The sequence below is a fragment of the Gopherus evgoodei genome, chromosome 2 (assembly GCF_007399415.2).
Source record: "Gopherus evgoodei ecotype Sinaloan lineage chromosome 2, rGopEvg1_v1.p, whole genome shotgun sequence".
NCBI classification, from domain to species: Eukaryota; Metazoa; Chordata; order Testudines; family Testudinidae; genus Gopherus; species Gopherus evgoodei.
Genome location: NC_044323.1, coordinates 153235179 through 153251866, shown reverse-complemented (window position 1 = coordinate 153251866; position 16688 = coordinate 153235179). Strand labels below are relative to the sequence as shown.

Sequence of the window (16688 nt, the reverse complement as noted above, 5' to 3'; positions counted from 1 at the left end):
TTCAGGCCAAGCTCCTCACAAGGTGTTGACACCTTGAAATCAATGGGAGTGAGTGAGTCGGTTGCCTAAATACCTTTGAGGATCTCAGCCCAGGTCCCAGTCAATAGTTTTAGGAAAACCAGGTCTTCAGTTCATCCACACTAAAGTGCAACTGCATAGGGAGCATCAGTCACTCACTGCTCCTTCACACTGACCCTGTGCCTTAATTCAGAGCCACCTGGCCTTGGCCCAAGTTTGGCACAGCTGTGCAAAACCTATAGCCTGTGTTATACAGGAGTTCAGACCAGATGAGCACATTGGTCTCTTCAGGCATCATGCTCTATGAATCTACGAACTGCACGGGAACCCTGCTGTGCGTCTTCCCCCCACCCCCCATGACAGAAACATTCCCATTATAATACATCCTATCTCTGTGGATGTGGTTCCCCTTTTGGTCAATGTGGGGGAGCAGGGCAGAAGGCTCTCCATACACATCCCCCCTTGCCACCAGACAGGATTACAGGGAATCTGCTGACACTACCACCAGCCAGTACAGAAACCATCAGAAACCACCAATACTGGTAAGTGTTTTGTTTCCTTCTTTCCCCCTCCCTCAGCATCAAGGCAATTTAAAGGGCTAGTGCCACCCAGTCAGCTACCCTGTCCTACTGCCACCTCATCCACTCAGCTCCCCATCCTCCCTCCTCACGACAGCAGCCTTTCCAGGAAGGTGAAGTTCCCTGGGCTAATGACAAGAGGGTAAGTGGAGAAGGGAAGAAATGCCACCCCCACCACTCAGACCCCAATTCACTCGGCCTTCACCACCCTTCATCAGTCAGAGTTTCTATCCCACAGGAAAGTCCACAGTTTCTATGTTTGTCTTTGTTCTGCATTGGAACCAGGAGTGAAAAAAATCATGGAATTCCCTGCAGAACAGAAGAGTTCCTTTCAATAACCTCAAAATGCTTCTTTTCCACTTTAACATTTCAATTTTTATTTTATAAATAAGTTGAAATGAAAACATGACTCCTCCCCCAACCCAAAATGAAATTTTGACACATTCAACACATGCTCATGGAAGGTTTTAATTTTGTGTAATCCAATCTACAAAGCATTTTTACCATTGAAAAAAGGACTTTTTTTTAAAAAAAAGAAAGGGTTTTTATTATTTATTTTTCTATTAAACTTAAAATTGAAAAAAAAAGTCCTTTTCCATTCCCATTTTCTTTTTTTGTTCCAGTGACAAATTGGAAAAAAAGGGAACGGGCGTGGAAGGAGGAAAAAAATGAAAGTTTTGAAACAGGAAGTTTTCCACATCCAATCGTTCCTTTTCAAACCATGCGGCATGAAAGGGACAGAGAAATTTTCAAAATGTTTCACAACTTAAAAAAATAGAAAACCTATTTTGCTACTAAGCTCTAAAAGAATTCAGGCAAGAACCAGGATAGTTAAACACATACTAAAATATAAATGGATAAATTTTTTCTCTCTCTTTTTAAATTAACCTCCTTTTTATTCAAACTCCAGGAAGAGTAGGAAAAGGTTATATGTTATGCCTTCCACCGCCATGTTCAAATCCTAACCCCATTCTGCCATTTTGAACTGAACTTCACCAAAACTCAAAAACCATCTGCATGGCGGAAGAAAGCATTTTTCCTCTCTGACGCAGCCGGTATTACAGAAGCCTCTTTTATTTGTCCTCTAGATTTATTGATGGACTCGCTCCATCTGTCCCTGGTTTAGTATTAAGTGGAAGACATCTCCTGTTAGAATTCTCTAGCCAGCATGTCACTGGCTACATAGGTAAAAATCAGCTGCCCTGAAACAGTTCGTCTAAATACTTTATTGTTTCTTTATTGCCATCTGCTGGTCAAGTGGGGGTAGGATCCAGCTTTAGAAACTTCCCCACGTGGGTTCTGTGGGCTAAGCTAGATACTGAATTAAGGAAGCAACAGACAGACAAAGGTTGTTGAGCTCAGCCCATCCCTGGCTTGTCCCACTAACTGCCAATAGTAAATACAATGATAAGAAGCAGCACTCCATCCCCATTGTGCTGCTGTTGAACAGAATAAAAATACTAGCCTCTAAAACTACACACAAACGAGGAGTCCAGTTTAAAAGAAAGGGAGAATAAACATACGACTGACAGCCGTCATGCTAAATACCCCATCACATCACATTTGAGCACTCTAATCCACACAACTGGACCAACGCACCTGTTCAGGCTGCCACTGATTTCCCTGCCTGGGTCAGCTACACTAGCTGACCCTCGAGTGGAGAGAGACAAGACCAGTTTCAAGGGGAGGGAAGTGAATGCCCGTCTACAGGGCCATCTCCAGCAAAAGATCCATCAGCTGTCTGCTTCTGATGGTACAGTGGCATCCTTCAATATGCGTGGCATGTGATTGCAAGTACCCACCAGTAGATGGCTCAAAGAGCAGGTCTCTGATATTACCAGGATCTGTTGATTGTTACCTTTCAGGAGGTAATAGAGTCGAGTCTATTCTGATTGTAAGCTGTTCACGGCAAGGATTGCCTCTGCTTATGTCTTTGTACAGCTCCAACAGAGCTCCAATCTTAATACAAACAGGAACTATTCCTTTTAGTGCTCTCTTGATTGAACACAGCAATTAACTGGCCCTTTGACATTCCTGCAGGAAGACAGCATTGTATTCAGAATGCCTGCACCAGAGGTGGCCAGGTCAAGTGCTCCTGGAGACTATGAACCTGGTTTGACCCTAGCAACATCCCAAGACCAGGGAGCCCTTTACCCTGTGGCATCTACCACTGAGTTTCAGCTGGCTTGACCAGCGCACCCACTCAGTGGGGTCATGTTCTGTATCTAAAACAGTGGTCCTCAACCTTTTTGTGGCCAGTAGCACATTCATGTTTTCAGAAGAGTGTGGCGGGTGCCAGCAATTTGTTAAGGCTTATTTTGTATTTGTACATTAAATAATACAAAAAAACCTATCGTATTTAATATTACATAATATGAGAAGCCAAAGAGAAGCCGCAAGGACAGACAACACCAGTGCCCGCAGCCCCAGAGTACTCTGTCCCCAGCAGGCATGGGGCCCAAGCTTCTCTTCCCTGCTCAGCACTAGGTGGGCCCTGCACATGCCGGGAACCAAGAACACTGATGCCTGCAGCCCCAGAGTTTTCTGTCCTTGGCAGGTGCGGGGCCGCAGCTTCTCTCTGGCTTAAGCCTCAGCCCCATCCCTGCCAGGGACCAAGAACATCGGTGCCTACAGCCTGCAGCCCACGAGTTTTCTGTCCCTGGCTGGCGCGGGAGCCGCAGCTTCTCTCCCTGATGGGCACTAGGCAGGCCCAGCACCTTCCGGGAACAGAGCACACTGTGCCTGCAGCCTCAGTTCTCTGTCCCTGGCAGGCGCAGGGCCGTGGCTTCTCTCCCCTGCTAGGCACTAGGCGTGCACACATAAATGCCCCGGCGGCACGTTGAGGACCACTGATCTAAAAGGTGTCAAGTAATATATTGTTGGGAAACTAATGACACACTGATGATGAATAGCAATAATACATACATTTCACTGTGAAATATGTGGAGTTATGGATGCTCTCTGAGGCCTGGTCCACACTACAGCGTTAAATCGATTTAACGCTGTACCATCCACACTACAAGGCACTTTAAATCGATTTTAAGGGCTCTTCAAATCGATTTCTGTACTCCTCCCCAACGAGAGGAATAACCCTAAAATCGATATTACTATATCGATTTAGGGTTAGTATGGACGGAAATCGAAGTTATTGGTCTCATTCTTTTACTGAGCTACCCAGAGTGCACCGCTCCGGAAATCGATGGTAGCCCAGGACCATGGACGCACACCACCAAATTAATGTGCCCTAGTGTGGATGCGTAAAATCGATTTTATAAAACCAGTTTTATAAAACCGGTTTTAATAATTTCGATTTTATGCTGTAGTGTAGACGTGGCCTGAGACTGTGTTTGAAAGTCTGTATTTGAACAAAGTAGAAAACAGGTCTGCCTGTTTCATTTATGATTTTTCCTTAGTCCTTTTGCCAAGTCTTGTTTTGTAAACTCTTCATGGGGGATGTAAGCAATTTATTACTTGACACACTTAAGGCCTGGTTTTCAACAGATACTGAGTATCTGCAGTTCCCATAATGTGGATGCTCAGCACTTCTAGAAATCAGGACTCAACAACAATTGAACTTATACTGCAGTGAATGCAATGGACCAGGTGAAATGCAACTGTAATATTTGGACATCAGGAGAAGCCAACCAAGTATTCTGCTTCTTAATCAATGTAGATTGTTCAAAAGTAAGACTTAGCACTTAGAACGTGTTTTATGGCCCAGGTTAATTCTTGGTTTCCATGTGTCATGGACTCACAGATCGTGCCCACTCGTGGCCCCGTGCGGTCTGTGGGGGGTACCCCTTCCAGTGTGACAGTCCTTCTCGGGGGTCCACTCTCTCTCAGGGTCAGGCCCCTCCACCTCCCAGAGCCACACATCTCTGAGCCTTAGCACACCTGTTTCTCACCATGGGCCCCCTCAGGGAGTCCACTTGCTCTGGACCCCCTGGGCCTCCACCTCTGAAGGGGTTGATGTAATCCTGTTCTCTAGACCAGAGTGACTCTCAGCCAGTGTAAAACCGGAGGGTTTATTGAGAGTTGAACACAGAACAGGAACCTCTCAGGGCCTCAGCACAGCACATCCAAGTCTCCCTGCATCCCCAGTGGGCTCTGCCAGCTCCCCCTCTCCATCCCAGAGACCCTCTGCTTCCAAGCTGGGCCTCCCATATCCCTGGCCCCAAACCCCACTTCTGTCCATTCTCTTCTCTTAGGTAAACAGGGTCATAAACAGGATAGCCTGGGTGTCCTCTCCTCTCAGCCCTCTTCTGGCTGGAACTGGCTGGTCAGGTCACCAGGGTCCTCTCTTCGCAGCCCATTGTCCTCACACTGGCCAGAACCAGCTGTGACTCCTGAGCTGGGCCTCCAGGTCACCAGTCGCTGGGGTCTCCATCTTCCCAGCCATCGGCTGGGGTTCCAAGGTCCCTCTCTGGTCCTCTGTAACAACAAACTCCCTCTCCCCTCACCTCATTAAACCAGTAACACCTGGGGACACTGAGTCCCATTCCCTCTACATGCAACCCACTGGAAAACGCAGAAAAACCAAAGAAAAAACCCCACTTTGTCACACCATAGAAATTTGGGTTGTGAGCCACTAGCAGTACAAAGTCTGCTAGGTAAAGTCACATGGCAAAGGAGTACTGTGGTACAAGGTGACACGGAGGGACCCAGAGCCAGCCAGCACATCCCACAATGTGGGACCCAGGCTTGTAGACTTGGTGTTTCCAGGTCTGTGCTTGAGTGTTTACACTGCACTGTAAACTTGGGTTTACAATTGCTGGACCAAGGTCTCACAGCCATGCTAACATGTCCATATTGTGCCATGCAGACCCTCTGACTCAGATCTGCCACTTGAGCTGCATCCACACTGCAAAATGGCAGGGCTTGGACCAGAGTCACAGCAAGACTCAGACTCTGACCTCCCCTCGTCTCCTCCCAGCAGGGTTCTAGGACCCAAGTGCGTGGACAGGAGGGCGGCTTAGGCTTATACCTAAAGTCAGAGCCTGGCTTTAGTGAAGAATGTAGACATACCCATGAGACTAGTTGTAGAGGAGCAGGGCTAGGGGTGCCCAAAGAGAGACACACTTAAACAGTACATCTCCCAGGGGTAATATTTCACAAGTGGGACACACCAGAACGAACAGCTGCCCTTCCCTGGTGGAACCTCCCAGAGATGACAATGGTGTCATCATCATCTGGCCTCTCTGGGGGCAACCCCTATGCCCCACAGGGCATCCTCAGCTGGCTTTGGGTTCTGGATCAAAAATAGGCAATGCCTAATCTGTGTAATTGTGCCATTGCATCCTTGCTCCCTGCCTGCTTGAGTTTTGTCTCAGATCACAGAATAAGGAATCATGCTTTATTGTGAGTATTTGCTTAGCACCTAGCTCAACCTCCCTGGTTGAAGCCTATGGGTGCTACTGCCATAAAAATAAATTGCATTTGGAATCTATTGCCAGCTACCCCTGATAGGGAGTTACCTTGTGAAGACAGACCTGGGCTTGCTCAATAAATGATACCCATTAGCCCTTCTCCAGTGCTTTTCATCAGTCGGTCTCCACTTTACAAAAGGAGGTCAGTCGCAACATTAGAGCTGGATGGGAAACTTTTTCCTGTCCCTAAGAAAATTTGAGATTGCAAAAACATCTGTTCCACATCTGGATGTAGCCAAGACCTTTCAAAATTTTTCATGAAAAGGAGAGAGAGAGAGAGAGACCGAGAGAGAGAGACCGAGAGACCGTCCCCCTAGAATAGCCAGTAATCTGCAGCAAAGCACTCACTTGGCAGGTTCAAATCCATGCTCTGCCCAGTTCCCAACTTTGGGAGTGAAGCATCTAAGTACCTTTGAACCTTCAGCCCAAGTGATTTGCCCAAGATCCCACAGGACATCTGTAGTGGAGCAACAAACTGGACATGACTCAAGTCCCTGCTGCCTAAACCACTACATCATTCTTCCTCTCTAGTAGCTGCTGCAAAGGAAACTGAAAATACTGAAGGAATCAGCTGGTCAGCAAGAGTGTGATTCTGCATGATCCTGAGTACTATCAACTCTCATTGTCTTAAGCAGGAACAGAGGATGCTCAGCAATTCACAGGATTTGTCAATGACGACCTGATCCAGTCTTCATTGAGGTCAATGGAAAGAGTCTACTGACTTCAGTGAGCTCTAGATCGGATGATTGAATAGGTGAAATTCCCTGGGCCTGTCTCTCATTTTAAAAAAATTGTGAAAATTTTATTTAAAATAATTTTGATGTTAGGCTTGATTCACTACTGTCTAACACCAGGTAGCTCCGTTGAAATCAGTGGAGGATTGGGATCATCAAGCCTATATATAATCTGTGAAAGAGGCCAAGTCTAAAGGCAGAGGGGTGAGAGAGAGCACCTATTTTTCGTTTGGCAGCTTTAGGTGTTGTCAGAAGTTTTACTGTTCATCTTTAAATCCATACCAGACACTGGCTGATATGAAGATTGCTGCCCACTTGAGTAGTACAAGACAGGGCCTGCTAAAAGGAAAAATTAATAAAAATACTAAATTACAGTAAGTGCTTTTTTGGAAAAAAAAAAGTAATTATTGAAATTGCCTCTAACATCATGCATAAATGTATTCTTGGCTCATTAGCTCTTAGAGGGGTTATGTTTCAATATTTCAGACTGAATATTGATGAATGGATTGGATACACTGGAAATTAAACCTCTTAAGCTTTAAAAATAAAAATAAAAGACAAACAACATTAGGGTGGAGAGAAAGTCACAAAAGCAAGAAACTTCTTACATAAATCAGCGATATCATCTGTAACTCAGCCGCTGGGTGTGACTATGGATAGAAAGAGGACCTGTGTTTAGCGCATCACAACATAAACTTGTGGGGGCAAATCTTTTATAGCTCTTCCTCAGACAAAAAACTCTTTATAGGAGAGTCCTAGAAAATGTGACAATTCAATTCCTGCTGTGGCATTTTCTTTTTAAACAATGCTTTAGTAAAGAGACAGTTCTCATGGCCTCATGTCTCCATTACAGGAACATCTTTTCTTTGGCCTTGACCACCATTCAGGGCGCAGTTGCAAAGGTCAATTTTCCTAGCCTATCACTTTTTCCAGACCACTCTCTGTTCACTCCCTCGTCTCCACAGCATCACACACAAACTACTTGTCTTCCCATTAAAAGCCCTTCATGTCCTATCCCCACTATAGCAAACATCAGTCTCAACACTGCGTACAAAGAAATCCAGTTTCATTCTACCCAAACTGGTTTTTTCAATTTTTCAGAACTGCCAGTGAACCAAAAATAAAATCTGCTACTTGACCAGCTCCATTAAGAACTACAGGTTAGGGAAATTAGATATCAGTGGGAATTGACCTGAAAATTGCTAAAGAAGCATCATGTGTTTAGCTAAGGACAGAATTCAGCCCTTTGACATCAGATGCAATGAGTAGAAGTACTATAATTTTACACTGGAGTTTTCCTTTACTAGGAAATTCACTACAGCTAGGGGTAGCAGTTTAAATGACAAGAAAGGCAGAAAACCACATCTGTTCAGCAAGAGAATCTGACACACAACTAGCTAAATTGACTGTGTGGCTAGCAGTTAATTTATAAAGGGATGCTTTTACATAGCTCCGTGTGTTTACTCAGCTATTAGACACTTGCAGAGATCTGGGAGTTTTGCTGGTACGAGCCAGCTTACTGGGTGCTTAGAACATGATACTGGGAACCAGGGCTCCTGGGTACCATTCCTGGCCTGGTAATTGATTTCCTGTGTGATCTCAGGCCCAAAATGAGATGTGCCTGCTAATTTTCAGGGCAGAGCATGAAACACCTAAATCCTGAAGTTAAGAGGCACTTGACACCCACACCACCAAAATGAAGTCACTGGGAGGTGCACATACTCTGTGCATGTGAAACTTGTGTCTTGGATTAGGCACCTGGAAGTTAAAGGGCACATTTGAAAATTTTGGGCTCAACCTCCTTGTGCCTCAGTTTCCTCATCTTTAGAGGGATGGAACAATGCTCATAGGGGTGTGGGGAAATTTAAGTGTTACTAATATGTTCTCCAGTGTCCTAGATGTGCATAATGCTGGGAAAAGGAGCTATGGATGTCATTAATTTTCAGGAACACCGTAAAACCACACATACAAGATTATGGCCAGTGGACTTTATTTCTGGCACACTCTGCATTCTCTGAGTTCTTTGATTATTTGCATTCTCAATTCTTTATTTGATTATATCTTATTTAACACCAAGCAGCATTCAAGAGACAGAGAACCCCTGTTTCGAACCCAAAGAGCTTGCTTTGAGACTGCCATTTGCTTGACTTAGAGGAATCTTTATTACTAGAAAAGCTATATGAATCTAGTGCTTCCATGCCCAACCAGAAGAGAAGAAGTTCTTGAACTGCCTCCCGTTAGACACATGACCACATAAGTCTTTTCTTTCCTGAAAATCTGATTCCTAAATGACTTGCACTTACTGTGTAAAGTGGTGCTCTCTCTAATCATCTGGAGTTCATTTTCTGGATTTAGTTTATTGTAGAGATGGGTGCCAACTAATTCCCTGGATCCAACCACCTCCCATTTGTCAAAGTCAGGTTAAAAGTTTGAATCATGCCCATGGCCCAACTATATAGAAATGGTCCAACCCAGAATCCAAGATCCAAAATATCCCCTTTCCCATCAACCTGCCAAACAAGAGTGTTGAGATTCTCAACACAATCCATGTTTACTATGTGTGCTTACTGGAGATGGGCCACAAATCAGAAGACAGATCTGAATTCTTCTCAGAATTTATGACTTTTCAGGAGCCAGACCCCAGTTTTACAGTTCAGAGGTGCATAGAATCATAGGACTGGAAGGGACCTTGAGAGGTCATCTAGACCAGGCCCCTGCACTCATGGCATCTATCGATCGATCTTAAGGTTTATATGGCACCCATCATCACAATATTGAGCCTCTTTTTAGGCACGATCTGAACTTGGATACTCAATCCAACTGCCCTAGAATTTTGCCAAGTTCAGATGCAGATCCAGGTCCAGATAGTATTTGTATTGCAATAGCACCTATAGTCCCTAATAATGGATCAGGGCCTCACTGTGATAGGTGCTGTACAAAATGTCAGTCCTTGTCCCTACAGAGCTTACGGTTCAAATACAAACTGCACAGCTCAGTTCATCTCTAACATGTACAGGAAAATGGAATATTTAACAAGAGGCAATTGAAACCTTGAAAGGGGAGGAGGGGAAGGGAACAGAACATGCTCTCAGACACAGTACACTCAGAGAGAAATAATTTGCCATATTTGGAAATGAACATACCCCACCTACTGCTATATAGTTTGAGAGATTCAGCTTGGCAAATGCTATCGAGACCTGCACTTCCCCCAAAAAGCAACCTGCAACTCTCTAGCAGAAAGGTGAGTGATTACCAACATCTGGCACCGATTTTTATCACTTATTTTCATTTGGGCTTGCATAGGATTTTGCCATATACCTTTGTTTAAAAACCTCTCACTCCATCCAGTGAATTGCAGAGCTATGTAAATCACCATTTGTTTTCAGTTACTCGTAAGTGACCTGGATAAAAGGGACTGCTCAAAGACCCGCAGTAATTCATGACCCAAAGACTGATCTTGAAGCAAAAGAAATTGCATTGCTATAACAAGGACCAGAATTCACGTCAAGCTGTCTTATCGGATGATTATTAGACTTGCTCTCAGATAAGTTACCCAATATCTGCATGGTTAGGTCCTAAAAGAACTGGCTGTTTCTTCCAGCCCATGCAATGTTAATTGCTCTGGGATATTAAAACCATCATTGATAAATATTTTTAATGGGTATAGTTGTATGTTGGACCTTAACTGACCTTTCCATTGAGTTTCAAAACCTTGTGTCTATAGAGTCTTTTCCTGGAAAGAAAGGAATGATGGAAGAGTTCTATTCATCTGCTAGTTTAGACTGAAGCAAATATATGAGTATGTAGTACCATATTTAAGGGGAAAACCACAAACCGTTTACAAAAAAATGTATCTGGTAGATTTCGTTGCTGAATTTAGCCTCATAGAAAAAAAATAATCACATACATAGACTTGCTTAGGCTTGTGATTTCTTCTTTGAACTAAACAATTTCTTAATGGTCTGTTTATGAACGTGCTAAATCCTTCTGTTCTAACCCGATCCTTACTCTTCTAGCATCCCACTGACTCTCAGTCAGAGTTTTGCCAGAGTAAATGCTGCACAATTTGGCTCTACAGAAATACACAGGCAGCACCCTATTTTCCCCCCAATAATACCACCGTGCCTATCTTGGAGCTCTCAGGGTCCCAAAGCGGCTTACCATCATCCATTCTCACCACACCCCTGCAATACAGGCAAACAAACATGGAGAAACTAAGGCTCGGGGACATTAAATGATTTACCCAAGATCAGAGAAAGCTAATAAGAGAGCTGGGGATGAGAACCTAATTCCTCTGCTCTAACCAGAGGTCAGAAAGAATAGGAAATGGTGTAGAAGCATCTGCTCATCCCATCTTCTATGTTTCAAGCTAACCAACATGATACATATACGTAGGGTGACCAGACAGCAAATGTGAAAAATCGGGACAGGGGGCGAGAGTGGGGGTTAATAGGAGCCTGTATAAGAAAGAGACCCAAAAATTGGGACTGTCCCTATAAAATCAGGACATCTGGTCACCCTACATATACATGATACTCTATCTGCCCAGGTATTTAAAATGCACCTATCACCCTTGTATCTGCACTGTTGTCTCTTGTTGATCTTTCCGTTCTAGCCTGCCACTCTGATGAAGACTGGTAAGCAAAAAAAACCCCACCCAAACGTAGACATTTGAGCCGAATCCATGGTTGTGGGTACATAACTAAGAGGGAGAAAGAGAGAGAAAGCATGTGTAATTGCACACTTTTTCCTTCCTTTTTCTCTTTTCTGTGGAGCATTCGGAGACAACACTCAGCAGTACATCCGAGTACCCTTAGCTGGGTCCACAGAACTGATTCAATGGGGAGCTTCATTTGATAGCCTTTTTTAAAAAAACAAAAACAGAAACAAAAAAAAGTTACCCACAGATTTCTGCGATGAATAAAACAGCCACACACTATTTCCGCAGGAAGAAGCTGTAACGTACCGTGGAACAATTTCCCAGGGCTGCAAGCTACAAACCTTGTTCTATGAACCTAGCTGGAAAGCGGCTACTCGTTACTTTCCACTGAAAGTGAAGCCTTACAAAAAGACAACATCCTGTGATCATAAAACAGCCTTCCTATAAGCACAGAATGAGTTGGGACATTAGGGACCTGATGCAAAGCCCAAAGTCAAAGGAAAGTCTCCCAATGGATCAGGTCCTACATGCTCAGAAAACTCTATTTCCACACTGTGAACATGAACAGTTTCAAAACTTATTATGAGAAGCCCAATGGGTTGATTTTTAAGCAGATTTCCCCCCCATTGATATGGATGGAGGGAGTTCTGCTTGATACCCAATGGCACAATATGGGTTGTGGCTATTAGTTATTTCTTACCCCCAAAGCACTTCTGAAACACGGTGGGTTCAGAAGTAAATGGGGTTAGGTGGAGAACAGCAAACGATCATTAAAAACTAATATGCACCTGATCCAAAGCCCATTGAAGTCAGTGGGACCAATGTATTCCTGGAGAGCCCTGTTCAATATTCTTAATTCTCCTTTAGCAGCATACAAAGAAAGCTCTTATGGCAGCCTAGTTCGTTAGGAGTTAATTCCAAAATACTGACAAGTTAGAAAGCCCTGAACTTCCTACATAAATCTCAATGGGGAAAGCATCTAAATCCCCAAGGTCATTTTGAAAATAGCAACCATTGACTTTAACCTGTGCCTCAGTTTCCCCAGATGTAAAAAGGAAATATCACTCTGGCTACTTATATGATGGCACCTTTGCACCTGAACCAATGCTATTCAAGGACATGTCAGTCTACCGCACCGTGCAACTGCAGGTGTCTCTTTTGTACTTAAATGGCCCCCCACTGCTGTAGTTTCTGGGCAGGTCACAACACCACTGTGGGGCACGGCAGTCTGACTATCCCCATTTGACAGGGTCCAGAGATGGAAAATGATTTAACGCAAGGCCAACTCGGAAATCTGTGGCAGAGTCAGGGAATTGAACTTGGGTCTCAAGTGCTAGGGTGGTGCTGTAACCATTAAACCATCTTTCCTCCACCCAAAAGGAAGTATATGGCTGCTCTTATTCAGCTTCTGGGTAATCCTGAAGGGTTGTGATGCTTCATTATTAAGTCCTTTGAGACTTCTGGATGAAGAGCGCTATCTATTTATGATTATTTGTCACCTAAATGTTGGCAGCTTCCCCTGGTTGTTACCCCAGCAGTTAAACAGCTTGCCCAAACTGCATATGTCATGGAGTTGACGTGCTGGAGAATTTGGAATCAGAGTTGTTCCCCCTCCTCTTCCAAAAAAGGTGGGGGAGCATTTGCGACAAGGGGGTTGGTTTGTCAATTACAAAGTTAGGAATTGTATGCAAAATTCAGGTCTAAATGCAGGCTAGGATTCTGAAACCTTCCAAAGTTTACAGGGTGTTGGGATTGAGCCCATATCTATAGGAAATACATTAGGTTGTTAAGAATTAGCATTAATCCAAGAAGGACATTGTAGAATTGGAGAGGGATCAGGAAGAGCCATGAGAATTAGGAAAGGATTGGAAAATATGCTTTATAGTAACAGACTCAAGGAGATAAAGATAGCTTAAGAGAAAGTTAATGGATGATTCTATGACAGGCTATAAGTACCTACATGGGCTCTTCAATCTAGCAGACAACGAGCATAAGAAGATCCAGTGGCTAGAAGTAGAAGTTGGACCAGTTCAAACTGGAAATCTTTTAAAATAGTGAGATTCAAAGGTTAATTATCATCAAGTTGCCAACCATTCTGGCGGTTTTGCCATCAACTGCCATTTTTTAAGTCAGGGATAGGCAACCTATGGCACATATGCTGAAGGCAGCGCACAAGCTGATTTTCAGTGGCACTCACACTGCCCAGGTCATGGCCACCGGTCCAGGGAGCTCTGCATTTTAATTTAATTTTAAATGAAGCTTCTTAAAACATTTTAAAAACCTTATTTACTTTACATACAATAGTTTAGTTATATATTATAGACTTATAGGAAAATACCTTCTAAAAACGTTAACATTTATTACTGGCACGCAAAACCTTAAATTAGAGTGAATAAATGAAGACTCGGCACAACACTTTTGAAAGATTGCTGACACCTGCTTTAAGTCAAGACTGGATGGATATACTATAGTTCAAACAGGCATTATTTTAGGGATGTTCTGTAGCCTGTGTTCAGCAGGAGGTCAGATTAGATGATCACAGTGGTCCTTTCTGGTTTTATAATCCAAATCTCTTCCCTTTTCAGATCCTCCAGAATGGGAAGGACCCGGATGGTGACCTGCTGGATGGCTATGCTTTTTCTGGTGCTATCTAGCGATATCACCCTTTGTAGGAGGGGCTCCTCAAGGAAGAAAGCAAGCCAGAATAAAAGTCCTCCCCCCGTTAATAAGCCCAGCCCACCAACCAAAAAAGAACCAGTGACGATTCCAGGAACACTCTGTTACACTGGCCAATTGCTCAACATCAAACTAGAGCCTGAAGATGCCAAATATTACATTGACAACTTCAAAAAGTTCCCTGATTGCGTTTATTACCCTACGTGCTTCCGATCACTAGAGCCAAACGCAACCAAGGACACGGTTAGCGAGTGCTTTAACGTTACGGTGAGTTTGACTGAAAACAAACTGGACTTATCTGAAGGAAAGAATGCCACCAGTGTGTACACCAGGGTCATGTGGCAAGTGATAAACCACTTGTGTGCAATGGAATTCTGCTGCCAACCATGCAGCCTTGCTCTGTCAATCCACAGTTCCTTTGGTTGGTTAGCAATGCTTTGCCTCGTGAGTTTTATTTCTCTTACCATGCAATGAGCTTGCAGCAAAAGCCATTGATTTACTGGCAAAAGTGGAGTGCCTGTCAGTAACTATTTACTTTTTATGATTTGTATATACTAAACTTCCATAATTCTTTTATTTGTTATTTTAACCAAAATCCTTTGTGCATATAAACTAAAGTGATTTATCTAGCAAACTAATGTGCTTTGTTTTCAACTGGATTAATGTGTGTCCAAATAAAGGAACATGTTAATCTTTTAACTCCTTTAACCTAGTCCAGAGAGGGATTCTGGATTCTATGATAATAGACATTCTTATTAGTAAACAAGACTAGCTAATATACAGGGTGTGTATGATTGATAAGAGGCATTTGTTATTGCAGATTTTTCCTGTGATGAATGAAATAATGACCTATTGAGAGATGTTGTTAACTCATTAAGAACTACCGGTTGCCACAGCTGTCAGTAATAGTGACTGGATTATAAATCCCCTTTAGTTTATCAATCAGGTACAGTGAGATAATCATAAAAGAAATCCCATCAGTAATGAGGTAAAAATAAGATATTGAAAACAACAGAGTAAAATAATTGTGAGAAAGTAACTTTTCCCTCCTCACAAAGATTTCTTTGTCTCACACCCTGTAAAAAAGCGTTTTGGGGAGATAAATTGGGAATGAATACTGCCAGCATTCCACTAAGTACGGAAGATGGGACTAAACTACCTTCATCGTGGACAGGAGTGGTTCTCTTTCTGTATCCTGGATATTGCTGTATTAATCTCAAATTAAATAATTCCATTTGAGCCAGTTATTCCAATACTTTGCATTGTTATTAAATTCCAACATGCAACAACATTGAAGTGAAGGAAGCCATGAACTGGTTGCAAAGACACAGTCTTCACCTCTTCAGTTTGTGTAATGCCAACAGACCCTGCTCGACAGCAGACAGGATCGAACTGAGGACCTCTAGAGCAGAGTGCATGAGCCTCTATTACTTGAGCTAAACGCCTGCTGCCTGTTAGCCAAGCCTGTAGAGCAAACTCATTTTATGTCTCTTTCTAAGTGCCCCCAGATGGGACAGAACACCACACCCAAAAGGTACATGGGTTCCATTTGCACAGTTGAATGGCCAAGCTATTCGATAGACAGTGATCTGTGTGGCCCTAGCACTCCCTCATTTCTTTGCTTTGCCATTCCTAATCAGCATATTTAAGACTCATCGGAAACTCAGTAATGGTAATAATATTGAATACTGGGGCGGAGCAAAGCATATTTGGAAAAGCATTATGGAATATAAGAAAGCCAGAGTATAAGGAAACCTACTGAGCAACCAAACTTCCTCCCACATGTTGAGTCTCAACCGACAAGATGCCCAGGTGCAAGAGTGTGGATGGGGATGGTAAATGTTGCACCAAATCCAGTGATCCTGCTTTACAGAGGTTATTAGATGTTCTAAAGAAAGCTTGGTCTTTTGGATTAACTATAATGAAGGTGAAGATTTTATCATGGTTATTTGCAGTAAAAGTCACAGACAGTTCACAAGCAATAAACAAAAATTCACTGAAGCCATGTCCTGTCTGTGACTTCTGCTGCTGTGGCAAAAGCCTGTGGCAGCTGGAAACTTCAGGGGGTCCCCTTCTACCCACGATGGCTGGGAGCTGCAGGGTGACCCTATTTCCCAAAGAGAAAACAGGACACCCCCAGCCGCTCGCCAAAGGTGTCCCTCTGACCCCGTGTGAGGCTATCTCCAGAGTCCTGCAGCCCCTGGGGCTGAAGCAAAGAATGTCACGGAGGTTTCTGGAAATCAGATTCCATGACCTTCGTGACATAAACATAGCCTTAACTAAAGCTTCAAAACTGTAAGGGACTGTCTCCCACTGTCTGTAAGCATGTAACACAATGAGGCCTCTTTCTCTTTATTAAGTTGTTGTGTCCTATTCCAATAGTCCTTTTGAAGCTTATAAACATCTCACTCCCCTCAGATACGGAGAAATTCATATTCTGCATGGTCATCACATCACCCTGCTCATGCATCACTGAAAATGGAGCTGCTTAGAGATGAATAGAACATCATGCACTTGGCTGCAGAGACAGTAAACACTTTAGTGGTAGGAAGTCTATTTCTTTGAGTGTAAAGAATTCTAATGAATGTTTAATGGG

At 43.4% G+C, this 16688-nt stretch overlaps 1 protein-coding gene across 1 annotated transcript; it reads left to right on the top strand.

The window, feature by feature from the left end:
- The first annotated feature begins 9932 nt into the window (after nt 1-9932).
- Nucleotides 9933-15285, top strand: PRND (prion like protein doppel). The gene is made up of 2 exons (XM_030549519.1): nt 9933-9997; nt 14002-15285. The coding sequence occupies exon 2, from the start codon at nt 14012-14014 to the stop codon at nt 14564-14566; it is 555 nt and encodes a 184-aa protein (XP_030405379.1). The 5' UTR covers nt 9933-9997; nt 14002-14011; the 3' UTR covers nt 14567-15285.
- The last annotated feature ends 1403 nt before the right edge of the window (nt 15286-16688 follow it).